The sequence below is a fragment of the Pituophis catenifer genome, unplaced genomic scaffold, assembly GCF_029215685.1.
Source record: "Pituophis catenifer annectens isolate HBS135680 unplaced genomic scaffold, rPitCat1.0.hap2 SCAF_14, whole genome shotgun sequence".
Taxonomy (NCBI): domain Eukaryota; kingdom Metazoa; phylum Chordata; class Lepidosauria; order Squamata; family Colubridae; genus Pituophis; species Pituophis catenifer.
The window spans coordinates 8,131,292-8,148,660 of NW_027256894.1; the positions used below are offsets into that span (position 1 = coordinate 8,131,292).

Here is a 17,369-nt window from a genome sequence, read left to right on the forward strand (position 1 = left end):
AAGGGAGGCTTTTGATGCCGTTTGCACAAGCTACTTGGTGGCATTTGTTGTTGGTGGTGGTGGGGGGGGGAGTGTAGTACCTGGATCATCATTTCTGCAGAGTTGGCAAGTGGGCGTTTCTGGAAACCTGGAGAGATGCCGCTGCTGACAAGAATAAGTTCAGGGACTAATAGGTCTTGTGTCCCTCTGTCATACAGGACTCATTGTTTATTTTGGAATGATGGTGGGGGCCCTTTTCTGGAGTGGCCTGGCAGACAAACTGGGCCGGAAGCGGTGCCTGATCATATCCCTCTCCATCAACGCCAGCTTCGCGTTCCTCTCCTCCTTCGTTCAGCAATACGGCTTCTTCCTCTTCTGCCGCCTGATCTCCGGTTTTGGGTATGTACTGAACGCTCTGTAGAAGGACAAGCTTATTCCAGGCCAAGGGAGACATCTGATATTTGACAGTAATGCTTAACCGATTGGCTTCCTACACTTCTCACTCCCAAGCAAGGTCCTTGGAACCGCAATTGAACATGTTGCAGTTTTTACAATGCAGTGTAAAATTTTGCAATGTTACGAACATGGCGGCAACCAAAAAAAAAAAAAAAAGCCCATGCAATCCTAGGTTGCATTAACTGAGGGATAGAATCAAGATCATGTGAAGTATTAATGCTGTTATATAAAGCCTTAATAAGAACACGCTTAGAATACTGCATCCAGTTTTGGTCATCACATCATAAAAATGATGTGGAGACTCTGGAAAGAGTGCAGAGAACAGCAAGAAAGATAATTAGGGGGCTGGAAGCTAAAACAAATGAAGAACAGTTGAAGGAATTAGGTTTGTCTAGTCTAGTGAAAAGAAGGACTAGGGGAGACATGATAGGAATCTTCCAATATCTCGGGGGCTGCCACAAAGAAGAGGGAGTCAAGCTATTCTCCAAAGCACCTGAGGGTAGAACAAGAAGCAAAAGATGGAAACTAATCAAGGAGAGAAGCAACCTGGAACTAAGGAGAAACTTCCTGACAGTGAGGACAATTAATCAGTGGAAGGGCTTGCCTTCAGAAGTTGTGGGTGCTCCATCACTGGAGGCTCTTAAGAAGAGATTGGACAACCATTTGTCTGAAATGGTACAGGGCCGTGATGGTAAACCTATGGCAGTCAGTGGTGGGTTGCTCCCGGTTCTGTCTGGTTCTATAGAACTGGTAGTAAAATTGGCAGGAGGCTCTGCCCACCCACCCAGATGTCATAAATGATGATTTGTGCATGCGCAAAAGTTTCTGTGCATGCGCAGAAGTGTGCATGCACAGCCCCGTTGCAAACTAGTAGTAAAGGTAGGTTAAATGAGGACCCAGTTTGTGGGGGCAATAAGCTGACTTTGTATAAATATACAAAAGAATGAAGGCTATTGCTTAGCGTATTGTAAGCCGCCCTGAGTCTCTGGAGAAGGGCGGCATATAAATCAAATTAAAAATAAATAAAATAAATAAATAAAGATAAGTAGAACCCACCCCTGCCCAAAGTGGCACGCGGAGCCATGTCACCTGTCACGTGGGGCATTGCCCGTTCCTCTTCCAGGTTTCTGGTGTGCATGTGCACACGGCAATCAGCTGGCCTTCATGTGTGCGGCAGTGCCGGAAACTGGAAGAGCTAGTCTTCCATTTTCCGGCACAAGCATGCGTGCCGGCCAGCTGATCATCATGCCCGCATGCGTGCCATTAACCGGAAGACTAGCTGGTTACTGCCCATGTGCGTCCCAGAAACCGGAAGTTCATTTTCCAGCGTGCGTATGCTCCCTGGGCAGCTCCTCTTCCGGGTTGCGTCCCAGACAAGTGCGGGTGTGGTTTGCCATCACTGGTATAGGGTTTCCTGCCTGAGCAGGGGATTGGATTAGAAGGCCTCCAAGGTTCCTTCCAACTTTGTCATTCTGTTATTCTGTTAAGTCCAACATAGATTTACAAAAAGAAAAAAAAGAACACAGAGACAACATAGTTGATATTACTAGGTTACTGTTTATTTTATTTTTATTTTATTTTATTCCCAATTTATATACCGCCCTTCTCCCTAAGGACTCAGGGCGGTGTACAGCCAGAATTAAGAACATGAAATACAAATATTAAAAAAAAACAATTAAAATATATATAAATTTGGCCCAAAAATTAAAAATCACAAACCATTTAAAACATTTAAAAATTTCTTCTTAAGCCAGCCCAGCTTGCTGGAAAAAGTGGGTTTTAAGGGCACGGCGGAAGGCACTGAGGTCTTGGATTCTCCTTATCTCTGGGGGCAACTGATTCCAGAGGGTAGGTGCCCCCACAGAGACTGTGAAACCCTTTCTATGGTTTCTAAGTTGTTTTATCCTTCCAGTTTCCTCCTTTTCTTTCTTCAGTGTCGGAGGTTCCCTGCCCATCGTCTTTGCCTATTTCTCTGAATTCTTAGCCCGTGAGAAGAGAGGAGAACACCTGAGCTGGCTCTGCATGTTCTGGATGATTGGTGGTTTGTACGCCTCGGTCATGGCCTGGAGCATCATCCCACATTACGGTAACTGCTTCCAGGACCTAGAGGGAATTTTCCTGCTTCTGTGTCTTGTCTCCAGGCTGTGGTTGGCTAGCTTTTATTTCATTGAAATTATGTGCTTCCAATCACCTAGTGCAGAGGTCAGCAACCTGCAGCTCTGGAGCCGCATGTGGCTCTTTCATCCCTCTGTTGTTGCTCCCTGTCGCTCAAAATATGCATCACAACTGCCAATGTGCAACACCCACTGACACACAATTTATTAAGCTTTTCAACCCCCGGTAAGCCAACCATGGATAAATCCAAGAAAAGAAAAGTTTCAGAAGAAAACAGAATCTTTAATTCAACTATATATGCTAGTTTTGTGGCCGCTCAGGAAATAGTCAGGCATGGAGAGGATTTTGTGGCTCCCCTTGTTTTCTTTTCTGTAGGAAACAGGTCCAAATGGCTCTCTGAGTGTTTAAGGTTGCCGACCCCTGACCTAGTGGGACCAGGATACCAAACTAGGTTAAACAGGCTGCAATCTACCTTTATTCAACTTGGTGGCCTCCATGTTTTGGCCAATACCTTCTGCATAACAGAATTTGGAAGAAACTTTGTGACTATTTCCATACAGTAGCTACCACAAAATCTTCATGGACATGTCCATCAAATCATCAAGAGTTATGCTTGACTCAAAGGATGATGATGATGATGATGATGATGATGATGATGATGATGATGAAGATGATGATGAGACTTCTCACCTTCTTTAGCCAGGTATCATAGTCCAACCGTTTGTGGAAGGAATCTAGTTGAAGAAGGCCAATCCGGTAGACTGGCCTGGGGGAATGCTATAGGTTTAAACCCAAATTAAACCTGCCAATTGTGGGATGTTTCTGGGATTCTGGATGGATTCTAGAATAATCTGGAATGTATTGGTGCATTTTATTGCATATACATGTACCTAGCATCCACAGGTCATCTTATCTCTAGACCACCCAAACCTGCTTTGCTTCACAAAGGGGGATGTAACAGATCTCTTGGACTATGCTGTATGCCGTAATGCTGAATAATGATAGTCCGTGGCTTTCTTGATTAGTCCAGCAAAATAATGAGCTGGATCAGCAGCTCCTAAATTTAAGGCTCTTGGACATTGCACATAGTGTGAATAAACCTGAAGAAAAAAAAATCTGATGCTGATTGGACATCTTTCTGGTTATTTCTCATATCTTATAGCTAGAGGTTTGTTAAATTCTTTTTCTTTGCTCTATTTAATTTATATATGTTCTGTTTTATCTAGTCATTGACCACAATAAGTATCACCCACCCACCCAGCCAGCCAACCAGCCAGCCTGCCGGCTGAATATCCCTCCCTCCCTCTCTCTCTCTCTCTCTCTCTCTCTCTCTCTCTCTCTCTCTCTCTCTCTCTCTCTCTCATCTATCTATCTATCTATCTATCTATCTATCTATCTATCTATCGTCCATCTTCTTGTCTGTCTGTCTGTCTGTCTGTCTGTCTGTCTATCTATCTATCTATCTATCTATCTATCTATCTATCTATCTATCTATCTATTATCGATCCAGCCAGTCCTCTATCTTCCCAGGAATTTGCCTTTCAATGGAGCAAGGGAGAACTTAGTTTATGTCTGTCTGTCTGTCTGTCTGTCTGTCTGTCTGTCTGTCTGTCTGTCTATCTTTATTTCTATGTAATCTATCTATCCATCATCTATCTATCTACACAGTATCTCTCTCCCTCTCCCTCCCTCTCTCCCTCTCCCTCTCTCTCCCTCTCTCCTTCTCTCTCCCTTTCATCTCTGTCATCTCTCTCGTCTGTTTCTATCATCTCCTTGAATTTTCAACCTAGGATGCCTGACATTTGTACTGGCACTGATCTATTGTATTCTATTTTTCCTGTCCTCTTTCTCCCTTACAGGTTGGGGCTTCAGTATGGGGGCCCATTACCACTTCCACAGCTGGAGGGTTTTTGTGGTGGTCTGTTCCCTGCCTTGCATAGCATCCCTTGTGGCTCTGAAATTCATGCCAGAAAGCCCACGTTTTTTGTTAGAGGTAAGCCCATCTGATCTGGGAAAGGAGACAGTTGCACAGAGTGGGCAACCCCAGGATCACTCGGAATCCTCTCCTCTTTTTTCGGCACAGATTTTTAAAAAACGGGGCTACAAAGCAGCAGCAGCAGCAGCATGCTTTCTCACTATTTTGAGGCTGAAAGGGCTACACAATTAGACTGAAGCCCAGAAAAAGGCTTAACATAGACTAAAAATAACCAGACTTTAAACTCTACGCGAACTATGAAAATATGGAAAGTTCTGTGCACAGAATTTCTCCATGTCAGAAAGAGAGATCGTTATGTAGGATTTTCTCTTGCTGCTAAAGATACAGATACACGGCAGGATGAAAAACGGGGATAACTCTGTGCTGAGGCTTATAAAGTGTGGTGAGTCAACAGCGGCAATCCACACAGTTTTCATTCTTGTTACATACTTTGTTTCAATGACCTACAATTTGCTTTAGAGCCCTGCGAGACTGTCCAAGAAAAACACTACCCCTCAAAACCTGTTTTATAGGAGTTGGTTTCTAGATGGTAACAATTCAGGAGACCATGATTAAACCATCAGTGTCAAACTTCCCTTGTTATTTGTGAAGAGGTCTATCTCCTTGCCATTTCAGCAGAAGACTGTTAGCAGGACAAATGGAAAGTTTCCTTCCAAATTCCACGATGACTTGTTGGTTCTTAAAGACAAATAGTTCAGTTGCTGGAATTTCTGTAATCCCATGTATGCATGGCAGTAAGTCTTACTTAAGAGAATTTCTTAGATGATCATGCTTGGAAAGCAATCGCTTTTAATTTCAGGTAGCTACCACAAATTCAGATGTGAGCTCTCCAGATAGATAGATAGATAGATAGATAGATAGACAGATAGATAGATAGATGATAGATAAATAGATAGATAGATAGATAGATAGATGATAGATAGATGATAGATGATTGATAGATAAATAGATAGATGATAAATAGATAGATGATAAATAGATAGATAATAGATAGATAGATAGATGATTGATAGATAGATGATAGATAGATAAATAGATGATAGATAGATAGATAGATAGATAGATAGATAGATAGATAGATAGATAGATAGATAGACAGATAGAATTGTTTATTGGCCAAGTGTGATTGGACACACAAGGAATTTGTCTTTGGTGCATATGCTCTCAGTGTACATAAAAAGACAAGATACATACATCAAGAATCATAAGGTACAACCCTTAGTGATAGTCATAGGGTACAAATAAGCAATCGAATCATACTGGAAACAGCAACACGTTGTCAAGTGTCTGAAAGATGCCTTAATTAATTCATGAGCCATGATCCAAACTTCAAAGGAAATATAGCCATTTATTAGGAGCAACATTCCGGCAATACTCGGATGCAGTTAGGACTGATCCTACGTAGATTGACGTTCCCCTATGACCCTGTCTCTCCCCTCTTCTCTGGCCATGTCATAAATCACATTCTCCAATTAACCGCTTTGGCTGGCTGTGAAACCTAACACCCTCCTTCTGATTGCGGTCAGAAAGAATGTATGGAATTCACTTCAGTTCTCTCTCCCTCCTGCTCATGGCAACTTGAAAGCTTTGCAAGTTGACATAAGTTACAGTCATACAGTCATAAGTGGGAGGAGATGGGTGATAGGAACAGTGAGAACAATGAGAACAAATGTGTTGGTCTTCAGCTCCCAATGATCTTCGTCCACCATGTCCAAGGGCTGGGGGTATAAGGAAAATTGGGAGAGTTTATTTGGAGGGCAGCAGTTGAGTTGAATTTACACCAAAGCCATGTGCACGACTGCTTCGTGGTGAGTTTCCTACTTGTCCTTTGACTGTCACTCTTCAACAAATCTGGGGAAGCCGGATTAATTTTGATTTAATGTAAAATACAATTGATAGAGTTAACATGAAAGCAAATTAAATAGGATGAACATGATTACGTCTTATGGCTCTGCAGTGTTCTATTTCTTCTTTCTCTCTTCCCTTAAAATATTGTTGGAGGTATTTCCAACATTTCATGGAAATGCAAACAGTCCTGCATTTAAATTATACTCACAGAAAAAAAGGGAGACATGATAACCCCAGAGAACCACAATTCTTCAAGCATTCCTCCAGCTTTGTTGTTCTCTGGAAGTAGAGGCTTCCCATATTTATTTATTATTATTTATTTATTCATTTTATTTCTATACCGCCCTTCTCCCGAAGGACTCAGGGCGGTGTACAGCCTGATTAAAAGCACAAAGACAGACAAAATTTAAAAATAATTAAAATTATTAAATGATAGGCTCAAGTTAAAACCCCAAATTTAAAATCCCATTTTTAAAAACCCAATTAAAATCTTTACCTTGATAGCCCAGCCTGGCGGAACAACAAGGTTTTGAGGGCACAGCGAAATACACGGAGATCAGAGATTTTACGAATTTCTGGGGGCAGCTCATTCCAAAGGGCTGGGGCTCCCACAGAGAAGGCCCTCCCCCTGGGTGTCGCCAGCCGACATAATTTGGCTGGTGGCACCCTGAGGAGACCCTCTCTGTGGGAGCGGACTGGCCGGTGGGAGGTTATTGGTGGCAGAAGACGGTCTCGAAGGTATCCAGGTCCAATGCCATGGAGCGCTTTAAAGGTGGTGACCAACACCTTGAATCGCACCCGATTCCCATAAAGCTGGGAGGAGAGAATGCTGATTAAGTACAAGTTATTCAGTCACTGGGACCAGAATTTTATTCTTCCAAGATTTCAGATTCCTGGTAGGGCTCATCCTCAGGAATGTGTCATTCTGGAGAGAGAGAGATGATCCCTGAGGATGGGTTCCAGCACAAATCAGAAAGCTTGAAAGAATAAACCTCTGGTTCTGGTAACTGACTCATATTGGATCCTCCAACATTATCCCAGGATATTGGCCTTCACTTGTAAAAGTTGCTTATTCAGGAATGGAAGCGATTTCCATCCAGAGCAGTGTTCCCTCAGCTGTGGACATCTGGAGTTGCAGTTTCATCTCATCTGGATAGTAGTCGTTTGGGTGAGGATGGTGTACCAGATGGGACTTCTGACTTCCTCGCCTCTGATTTTTCTAGATTGGTAAGCATGATGAAGCATGGATGATCCTTAAGCAAGTCCATGATGTCAACATGAGGGCCAAGGGAGAGCCAGAAAGGGTATTTACGGTGAGCTGGATCGACGTGATTTCTAGATCAGGGTGTCAAACTTGATTTCATTGAGGGTCGCATCAGGGTTGTGTTTGACCTTGGGAGGCCAGGGGGGCGTGGCCAGGGTGGGTGTGGCCAGCTTGACATCACTCATGTCAGGAGCACCTATGGTGGCCTTAGCGCTCTGCCTGTGAAAATGGGCCATCAAGCTCTGTTTTCAGCTGCAATGCCTCCTGCAACCCTCTGCCAATGAAAACGGAGCTTGGGAAGGCTCCAATTTGGTATTTTTATTATTAATATCATTATTATTTTGAGCATCCAATCCAACATGGGAAATTACAATGAGATGGCACCCAGGACCTGAATAACTGGCCACATCGGGCATTATCATTTCCTGTTCATTATTCTTTGTGTACATATACAGATTTGCAAACTCTCTCTTGGAGTAGTTTCTTTAAATTTTTCTCCCATTATCATTTGTACATCCCAATCAAACCTGATGGTAGAAGATGCTGTAAGATAGTAGGAGATAACTAAGAGAGGTAAACATGCCCCTTTCCTGCAGAACTTGGCCACATGTCCCAAAGGTGATTTTTTTTTTTTCAGGAGGCAACTGGACTTTCTTGTTTTTTCTTTTGAAGACATTTCACTTCTCATTCAAGAAGCTTCTTCAGCTCTGGCTGGATGGTGGGGAATGGAAGGATTTATATTCCTTGCAGACAGCAGGTCCTGTCAGATGTAAATGCCTTATTCTCTAATGTGTAAATAGTATAAGAATGGGGTATCAGGGGTTAACTTATTCTTCACTTCTTAATGTATTCATAATTCACCACTCCCACTTATAGCTCCACCCATTGTATATATAAGGAGCCACCTACACCCTTTTCCTTGCTTCTATCTGTGAATATTCAGTGAATATAGAATGCCTATTGTAAATAAAAGGAAGTATATTTAAAACTTTAACTCTCATTAATATTATTGAGTCTGATCCTGAAAATATTGCAACAAGCTGGTAGCAGAGGATGGTTAATTGACTCAATAAAAACTTAAAAATGTCTAAGAAAGATAGGCCCAACACCAGGGCCTACAGCAAAGAAATGGAAACAGAACAAGAAATAATCAACGAATCCACAAACGCAATTTCGAGAGAATCCGAAGAATACACCACTGAAGACGAAGAAATAATAGACGAAAATGATGACCAGGAAGAAATCGAAATAGAGAACAACGAACTCAGGTCAGAGATATTAAAACTATTAAAAAGCCAGAAGAATGATGAAAGCCTCATCGCGAACCTCCAAGAAATGCTGAAGAACAGCGGAGCAGCGAGAGAGAAAAACATCGCTAATGAGAAGTCTAAAGACCCAAAAATAGTGAGTGATATGACTGCAGAAAAAGTCATTACGAAGAAGAAAAACAGTGATCCCGCGCGAAATTTTGAATGGCAGCCATCTTGGTTTCAACAGGCCTCCAAGGTGAGCGAAGCAGAGCCAATCAAAATGCTCAATTCAAAATTTCTGGCGCGAAAAACGTTATCAGACAACGAAAATGAAAAAGAAGATTCGAACTCCTCAGAAGAATCAGAATCAGAAAGTGAAGATGACTCAACAAAATCCCAAATAAAATCAGCAATGAAAACACTTTTTGCTGCATTTGGGCCAAAACTAAAAATTACCAAAGAGTCACCGAAGAAGCGAGCGAGCAAGCCGATACCTCAAGACCTGCCCGCTCCTATCCTGACTTCGAAAGCGCCGACGCCCGAACCCAGAGAGCCTTGTCGATTCCGCCCTACACCACAGACCGAAGCAAGTGCCAACGCTCCCAAAAGAAAAAGGAGAGCAGCAGCCGTCGTCAGAACTCCCAAGGTCGAACCAGAGACCGACTCGTCTGAAGCAGAGCAGAGCGAGCGAGCCGCAATGGAGAGAACCTTCCACGACGACTACAAAGAAGAAATGGACAACGCGCATGCGCGAAACTACGCAGACGGTCCGGGAAGACATGAACTGGCGAGAGAACCACGCAGACTCGTTGCGAGCATCCCCATGCCGTTTTGCAATTTTCTACACTTGCGAGATCACGGACTGCCCCAGGTCGTAAGTAATGGACAAAATAATGTCGGAAATTTACCCAGTGACTTCCCAAAACTAAGGGTTGATGGCATTAATTTGCAAGAATGGTATCAACAACTCCAGGTTGTCTTTATGAAGGAAAATTTACTATTTTTTATCACTAGTCCCCCAAAAAGACCTTGGACTTTAAAAATAGATTGTTTACACCATACAGCATTTTTCTTAATAATATCTAGTGTGTCTCCTGCAATGTATCATAGCATCAAACCTAATCTGACTGTTTCAGAAATTATTCAATGCATGTTTAATTTGTTTCACAGCGATAGTGTGGCTACCACCACAAGAATGTCTAAGGATTTCTTTTCATCTAGAGTGAAACCAGGGGTTTCCATAAGTGAGCATTTAATATCTTTAAACAAAATAAGAGCTGAGCTGCATTTGAGGGGGGAGGTAATTTCAGACCAAACAATGAAAAGTGTTATTATCAACTCACTTGATTCATCATGGGACAGTTTTATGTCACATTTAGACACTATCAATCTAGGATATTTATCCATAGAAAGTCTATCCAATAAATTGATAGCAGAAGACAATTCAAGAAGAAATCGTTCTAGCAATCACACAGAACACAAACCTTATAGGAAAGTAGCTTTCCAAGAAAAATATAATGAAACATTTAAATGTCACAATTGTGGATCCAGGGAACACAATAGAAGAGATTGTCCCAAAATTTCAAAGGAAAGACATAGGTCAGAATATAGGAACAAATACAATTATAGACAGTCTTCCATAGATAGACATAGATATAGAAGCCCACCAAATTACAAAGAGAATAGAGGGGGCAGAGATAATTCAAAGGATAGAAAATCTGGTTCACTGAATGGATTAAATAAACAAGACAACATTAAAATACAGCAAAATGAGAACAATAATTGGCTTATTGATTCTGGAGCAACTAATCACACCACTAATAACAAAAATATATTGTCTTCATTTACAGAAGATAAATTTGTAATAAAAGTAGCTAACCAAGAAAAGGTTCAAGTGTTAGGCAGAGGAAATGTAACCTTGCCTGGTCTAGGAAAAATAGAGGGGGTATTGTTAATACCTGAAATACCTCATAACATACTAAGTGCCATAAAACTAAGTAGAGATTCTGACATTAATATAGTTTTCTCAAAGGGAAAAGCGACTTTGGAGAAGAATAAAATAAATATAGGCACTGTGATGATTAAAGGAGGCCTACCTTATTTGATAGCAAAGGAAAAATGGTTGCATAACATTGATTCAAATATGGAAGATTGTATTGAAGCAGATGATGAAAATATTAGTAACAGTGACAATGATGAATGTAAAATATCTCATGATCACGCAGATGCACACAATGAAAAAAAACCAAAAATAGGTAAACCAATTCATGATGAGTGTGCTCACATCTTACATAGGAAGTTAGGACATGCCAGTTTTCCTGTAGTACAAAAAATGACTGAACACGCAGAAGGTGTCAAAATAAAAAATTGTGAAAACTATTTGGAATGCTCAGTATGTAAATCTACAAAACTAAAAACTAGTCCCAGACCAAGAAAATCTACTAGATCAACTAACAAAATTTTTGACTTAGTACACATGGACTTAGTTGGCCCATTAACTCCATCAATCACCTATAGAAAACGTTACTTCCTGACAATAGTAGACGATTATAGCCGTTATGGGTTTGTTTATACATTAAAACACAAAGATGAAACCTTTCAAAAATTTAAGGAATTTTACAAACGCATAGAAACACAACACAATATCAGAATAAAACAAATTATGACAGATAGGGGATGTGAATTCATGTCTAAAGAATTCTCCCAATGGTTAAAGGATAGAGGAATGCTACATTACACGTCTAGTCCATTTTCTGCGTTTCAGAACGGGATTGCAGAGAGAAAGAATTCCACATTACAAACCATGATTAGATGCACATTGGAGGATGCTGGCTTAAGCAAACAATTTTGGTCAGAAGCCTTACATTATTCAAATTACACACAAAATAGAACCTGGTCCAGTATTGTAAATAAGACACCATATGAAGTAATGTATAATAGGAAACCAAAATTAGCACACATGCACATATTTGGAGTCACTGCAGACGTACACATACCTAAACAGTTGAGAAGAAAGGGAGAAAACGTATCCAGAAGACTCAGATTTATGGGATATGAAACTGGCACCAAAGGGTACAGATTCATTGATAATAATAACAAATTTATAGTTTCCAGAACAGCTGTGTTCCATGAACAGGCCAACTGGTCTAAATTACATCTTAATGAAATATTTCCAAATAAATGTAAAGATACAAAATCTCATGAGGAAGGGACCATAGAAAAACAGAATATCAACAAATATAAAAGCAAAACCAAAACTTGGACAAATAGCCAACACAAAATAAAGACAGACACACTAACAAAAAAAGAAGCAAGATATTTGCATGATAACAATAGCAAACCTGAAAGAGCCATTAGAAACAACAGAAATCAAATGCCAAATAAATACAGAGATTACATAATGCATATGGATGGTGAGCCAATAACGCCTAATACTTATGAGGAAGTTTTAAAACTCCCTCGTGAAGAAAAAGAAAAATGGGAATTAGCTATGAAAAAAGAGATGGAAAGTTTACAAGGATTAAATGTATTTACACCTGCAATTGCACCTAAAGATAAAACGATTATTGGTACCAGGTGGATATATAAAATTAAGAACTTAGAAGGAGGCAATACTCTATATAAAGCTAGATTAGTTGCACAAGGTTACGCACAGAAATATCCGGAGGACTATACTGACACGTATTCCCCCACTGTAAGAACAGAGAGTGTCAAAACAGCTCTAGTGGTAGCATCAGCACTCAACCTTGATGTATTTCAATATGACATACAAACTGCGTATCTACACGCAAAACTAGATAAGGAAATATACGTAAGAGCACCTCACAGTCAATACACCAACAAAAATGAAATTTGGCTGTTGAACAAGAGTTTATACGGATTAAAACAATCTGGTAAAAGATGGTATGATTGTTTAGTAAAAGTACTTAAGACCATGGATTTCAACGCTACCACTGCTGACAACTGTTTCTTTGTCAAAAAGGGTGATGATTACACTGAATTTGTGTTGATTTATGTAGATGACATTCTATATATAGGAAAACACAAAGAGAGGAGAGAAATTTTTGTAAATAAGTTAAATGAACATTTCTCGTTGAAATCTCTAGGTAAAGTGAACAAATATCTCGGTGTTCAAATTAATAAGACTAGAAGGGGATTCAAACTTACTCAGAGAGATAAGATTATAGAACTTTTAAATAAATGCAATTTAAACAATGCCAAACCCTGTGATACTCCTATGCAAACTGATTTTCTTAGAAATACTGATGAATCTTCACCTGAATTCAAGGATAACACGTTTTATAGATCAATCATAGGTTCACTTCTTTATATATCTAATTGGACTAGACCAGATATCGCCTTACCACTCAATTTATTATCCAGACACGTCAACAAACCAACAATGTATCACTGGGAAGCTGTTAAAAGAATTTTAAGATATCTGAAATGTACACTGGATTTTTGCTTAGTATTAGAACCTAGTAATAATAAAGAACCAAAGCTTACATGTTATGCAGATGCGGACTGGGCTGGAGACACATCATGCAGAAAAAGTACATCTGGTTATATTTTTCTTTTAAATGACTGTCCAGTTTACTGGTATACTGGTAAACAAGAACTAGTAGCCACTTCAACGACAGAAGCGGAATATGTTTGTTTATCCAAAGCTGCAAATAACCTTGTATGGTTTAATGATTTAATTTCGGATGTTTGGAAAAAACCTGCTTTGCCTTTTGTTATGCATGAAGACAATAAAGCAGCCATTGAAATATCTAGATCTGATGCCATTGGACAAAGGTCCAGGCATATAGATATAAAATTTAAACATGTAAGACAATTATCTCAGGATGGATTTATTAAAGCAGTGCATTGTGATACTTCAGAACAATTAGCTGACATATTGACAAAGCCTTTACCTTCTAAGCAACACAAATATTTAACATCTAAATTGTATGTCTTGTATTGTCCTGAATCTGAATGTAATTGGTGTTGTATAACGAATCGGCATTTAGAGGGGGATTTGTCAGATGTAAATGCCTTATTCTCTAATGTGTAAATAGTATAAGAATGGGGTATCAGGGGTTAACTTATTCTTCACTTCTTAATGTATTCATAATTCACCACTCCCACTTATAGCTCCACCCATTGTATATATAAGGAGCCACCTACACCCTTTTCCTTGCTTCTATCTGTGAATATTCAGTGAATATAGAATGCCTATTGTAAATAAAAGGAAGTATATTTAAAACTTTAACTCTCATTAATATTATTGAGTCTGATCCTGAAAATATTGCAACAGGTCCTTTGCATCCTTTTAGAGGGTCATTGAAGCACTTGGAGGTTTATCTATATCCTCAGGGTCACCTGAGGATCACAGGAACCAGGAGCATGACTCCAGTGACCCTGAGAACACATAATTGATTCTATACTAATTTTGTAGCTTTTTTTTTTTTTTTAAATTTGATTTATATGCCGCCCTTCTCCGGAGACTCAGGGCGGCTTACAATGCGTTAAGCAATAGCCTTCATACTTTTGTATATTTATACAAAGTCAGCTTATTGCCCCCACAATCTGGGTCCTCATTTCACCTACCTTAGAAAGGATGGAAGGCTGAGTCAACCTTGAGCCTGGGGAGATTCGAACTTGCAGTAATTGCAGGCAGCTGAATGTTAATAACAGGCTATTAGTCTGCTGCGCCACCAGACTCTTTAGGCTTTTTTATATTCTTAAATCTTAAATTTGAATTGGTATTTCCACGTTTAACTTTATTTATTGGATACTCTGTTTTAATTTGTCTTTTAACTTTTGTATTTCCTGTTTCTTATTGTTGTGAGCCACCCTGAGTCCTTGGGAGAAGGGCGGCATATAAATCCAATAAAATAAATAATTAAATAAATAAATAAATAAATAAATAAAATAAATAAACCTCCAAGTGCTTCAACGACCCTCTAAAAGGATGCAAATGATCCGCTGTCTGCAAGGAATATAAATCCTTCCATTTCCCACCCTCCAGTCAGAGCTGAAGAAGCTTCTTGGATGAGAAGTGAAAAGTCCTCAAAGAAAAAACTTTTTGGACTTTTGGGACCACCATGATTTGGATGACTGAGAATCTCTACAGAATCTTGGCCACATATCCATCCTTTCTAAAAGATGGAATAGATCCAGAGAGATGTATATGCTTATCTTGGGGAAAGCCTCAATGAACATGGCAACATTTTGTTTTGTGTAGTGACACAAACAATTGTGGCTTCCAGAGGATTAGCAGTTCAGAGATGGGAATGGGCCCTCCTCTGCCTTCTGTAGCCTTTGTGAAGTGGCTAACACAAACAAGGCTCTGTCTGAAGAGGCTCCTAGTGATGATGAGTTTTGTAAATTCTACTTCACTTTTTTTTTTTTCTTCTTCTTCAGGTAGCTCAGATAAAAACTCCCAAGCAAGTTGATGAATTTATTGAAATACAGAGCTCCACCGGAACATGGTACCAACGTTGCTTTGTTAGAGTCATGACCACCATCAGACAGGTATGGAATAAGGGTAACTACGCAAAACACATCCAGGATTTCGATTCGTACAACCCAACAACCTGCATTAGCAAAACACAGTTACCACCGTCACATAACATGCAATGTTCCAACAAACAAGCCATTTTATGGCTTAAGAAACAACATTCCCCCCCCCCCATTTAGTATATGAAGACAATGGCTAAGTAGCTATGACCATGATGGCGAACTATGGCACGCGTGGCACAGGTGACACACGGAGCCATATATGTGGGCACATGAGCGTTGCCTGAGCTCAGTGTGCTGGCCAGCTGATTTTTGGGTCTTCCGAAATTGGGAAATGGGCCGTTTCCGGCCTCCCCGGGCTTCAAGAAAGCCTCTGGAGCCCGGGGAGGGCGAAAAACGGGCCTACTGGGCCCCCCACTAACCTTTTTGACATTGTGTGCTAAAAGCGGTGGGAGTCCGGGGGGGGGGTCGCACACACATGGGTGGGGGCGCGGCATGGGGAGGCATTGAATTATGGGTGTGGGCACGTGTGCGCACGACACCCCCCGCACTCCCCCCGCTTTTGGCAAGCGACGGCAAAAAGGTTAGCCATCACTGGCCTATGACATCTTGAGTCACAATCTAGTGCGTTATCTATGATGTCCTAATTCAACAATTTATTCTGCTTTCCTTCCAATGAATAATCCTTGGGATGAAACTATTCTGGAATGCATTTTGAAAATCTATGACCACACGGTTGCATATTTTGCTTAGTCATTAACGTTTAACCATAGGAGCGGTGCGGTGGCCTAGAGTTGGAGCTCTCGCCTCACAATCAGGAGGGTGTGAGTTTGATCCTAGGTAGAGGCAGATATTTCTCTCTCTGGACATTCTGAGAATATATAAGATGAACAAAAACTCCGCATTGGCGACAGGAAGGGCATCCAGTCATTAAAACACTCTGGTAGCTCCATTCAGTTGCCCAAACTCCACCCCCGCAAGGGATTATGGGGTTGTTAAATGAAGATGATGATGATAAATGTTTAACCATGATTTGTTGAATATGTCCTTGTGGTCCATATATTGCCTTAAACTAAGATCAACCAAATCAAATTACCATATTTTTCGGAGTATAAGACGCACCTTTCCCCCCCCTAAAAGGGGTTGAAAATTTAGGTGCGTTTTATACACTGAATGTAGCCCCGCCCGCCCACTGGCCCCCATCCTTTGGCCTCTGCCTCCCAGCAGTTACCTCCTTGCAGCAAACAGCAAGAAAAAACAGCTCCTTTCAGCTTCAGCACAGCCTAATTAGCACAAGTTGATTGAATCAGCCTCCCGACTCTCATCTGTTTTGCTCTCAGCTGTTTTGCCCCGGCCTCTGCTGCTTGCTGCAATTGCTGGAGCAGATTTTTTTTTCCTTCTGCTAATCAAGCTATGCTGAAACGAAAATGAAAGTAAAGCAGGCTGTTTGCTGTTTGCTGCAACGAGGCAAAATTGCTGGGAGGCAGAGACAGAGGCAGATTTCTTTTTCTTCTTTTCCTCACCAAAAAAGGTTGGTGCATCTTGTAGTCCGGTGCGTCTTATACTCTGAAAAATACGGTATATCCTAACACAGTGTGTGATCCAACAAACATTAGTTCACGCAAAACTGTCAGCCTATGAGTGATGTTGATTAAACACAAGAATTTTCACTTAGTTGAATAGCTTAGCTGAACATGCCTTTTGAAATATGAAAGAAACAACACAACAAATTATAGAATAAATTAAGGTCACCCATCTCGTTGAACTAATTTGAGATTGTCACTGGTTTTACCAAGAGTTAGCTATTTTTCGTGATAACTTTTTTTTTTTTTGATTTTCTAGGTAATAGACAATGTGGTTTATTGTCTGGCAGCGCAGTACAGAATGAACACACTATTACTGTCAGTTATCTGGTTTTCAATGGCATTAAGGTAGGTGTCTTAGAAGCTTTTTAAGG

General features: G+C 40.5%; 1 protein-coding gene across 1 annotated transcript in view; it reads left to right on the forward strand.

The window, feature by feature from the left end:
• The first annotated feature begins 217 nt into the window (after positions 1-217).
• The window catches only part of SV2B (synaptic vesicle glycoprotein 2B), a 32,513-nt gene continuing 15,361 nt past the window's right edge, over positions 218-17,369 (forward strand). Inside the window, exons 1-6 of the mRNA XM_070953405.1 lie at positions 218-378; positions 2,370-2,521; positions 4,410-4,543; positions 7,618-7,707; positions 15,317-15,427; positions 17,255-17,343. Of these exons, the coding sequence (XP_070809506.1) occupies positions 218-378; positions 2,370-2,521; positions 4,410-4,543; positions 7,618-7,707; positions 15,317-15,427; positions 17,255-17,343 (737 nt within the window). The remainder of the gene's footprint in view (positions 379-2,369; positions 2,522-4,409; positions 4,544-7,617; positions 7,708-15,316; positions 15,428-17,254; positions 17,344-17,369) is intronic.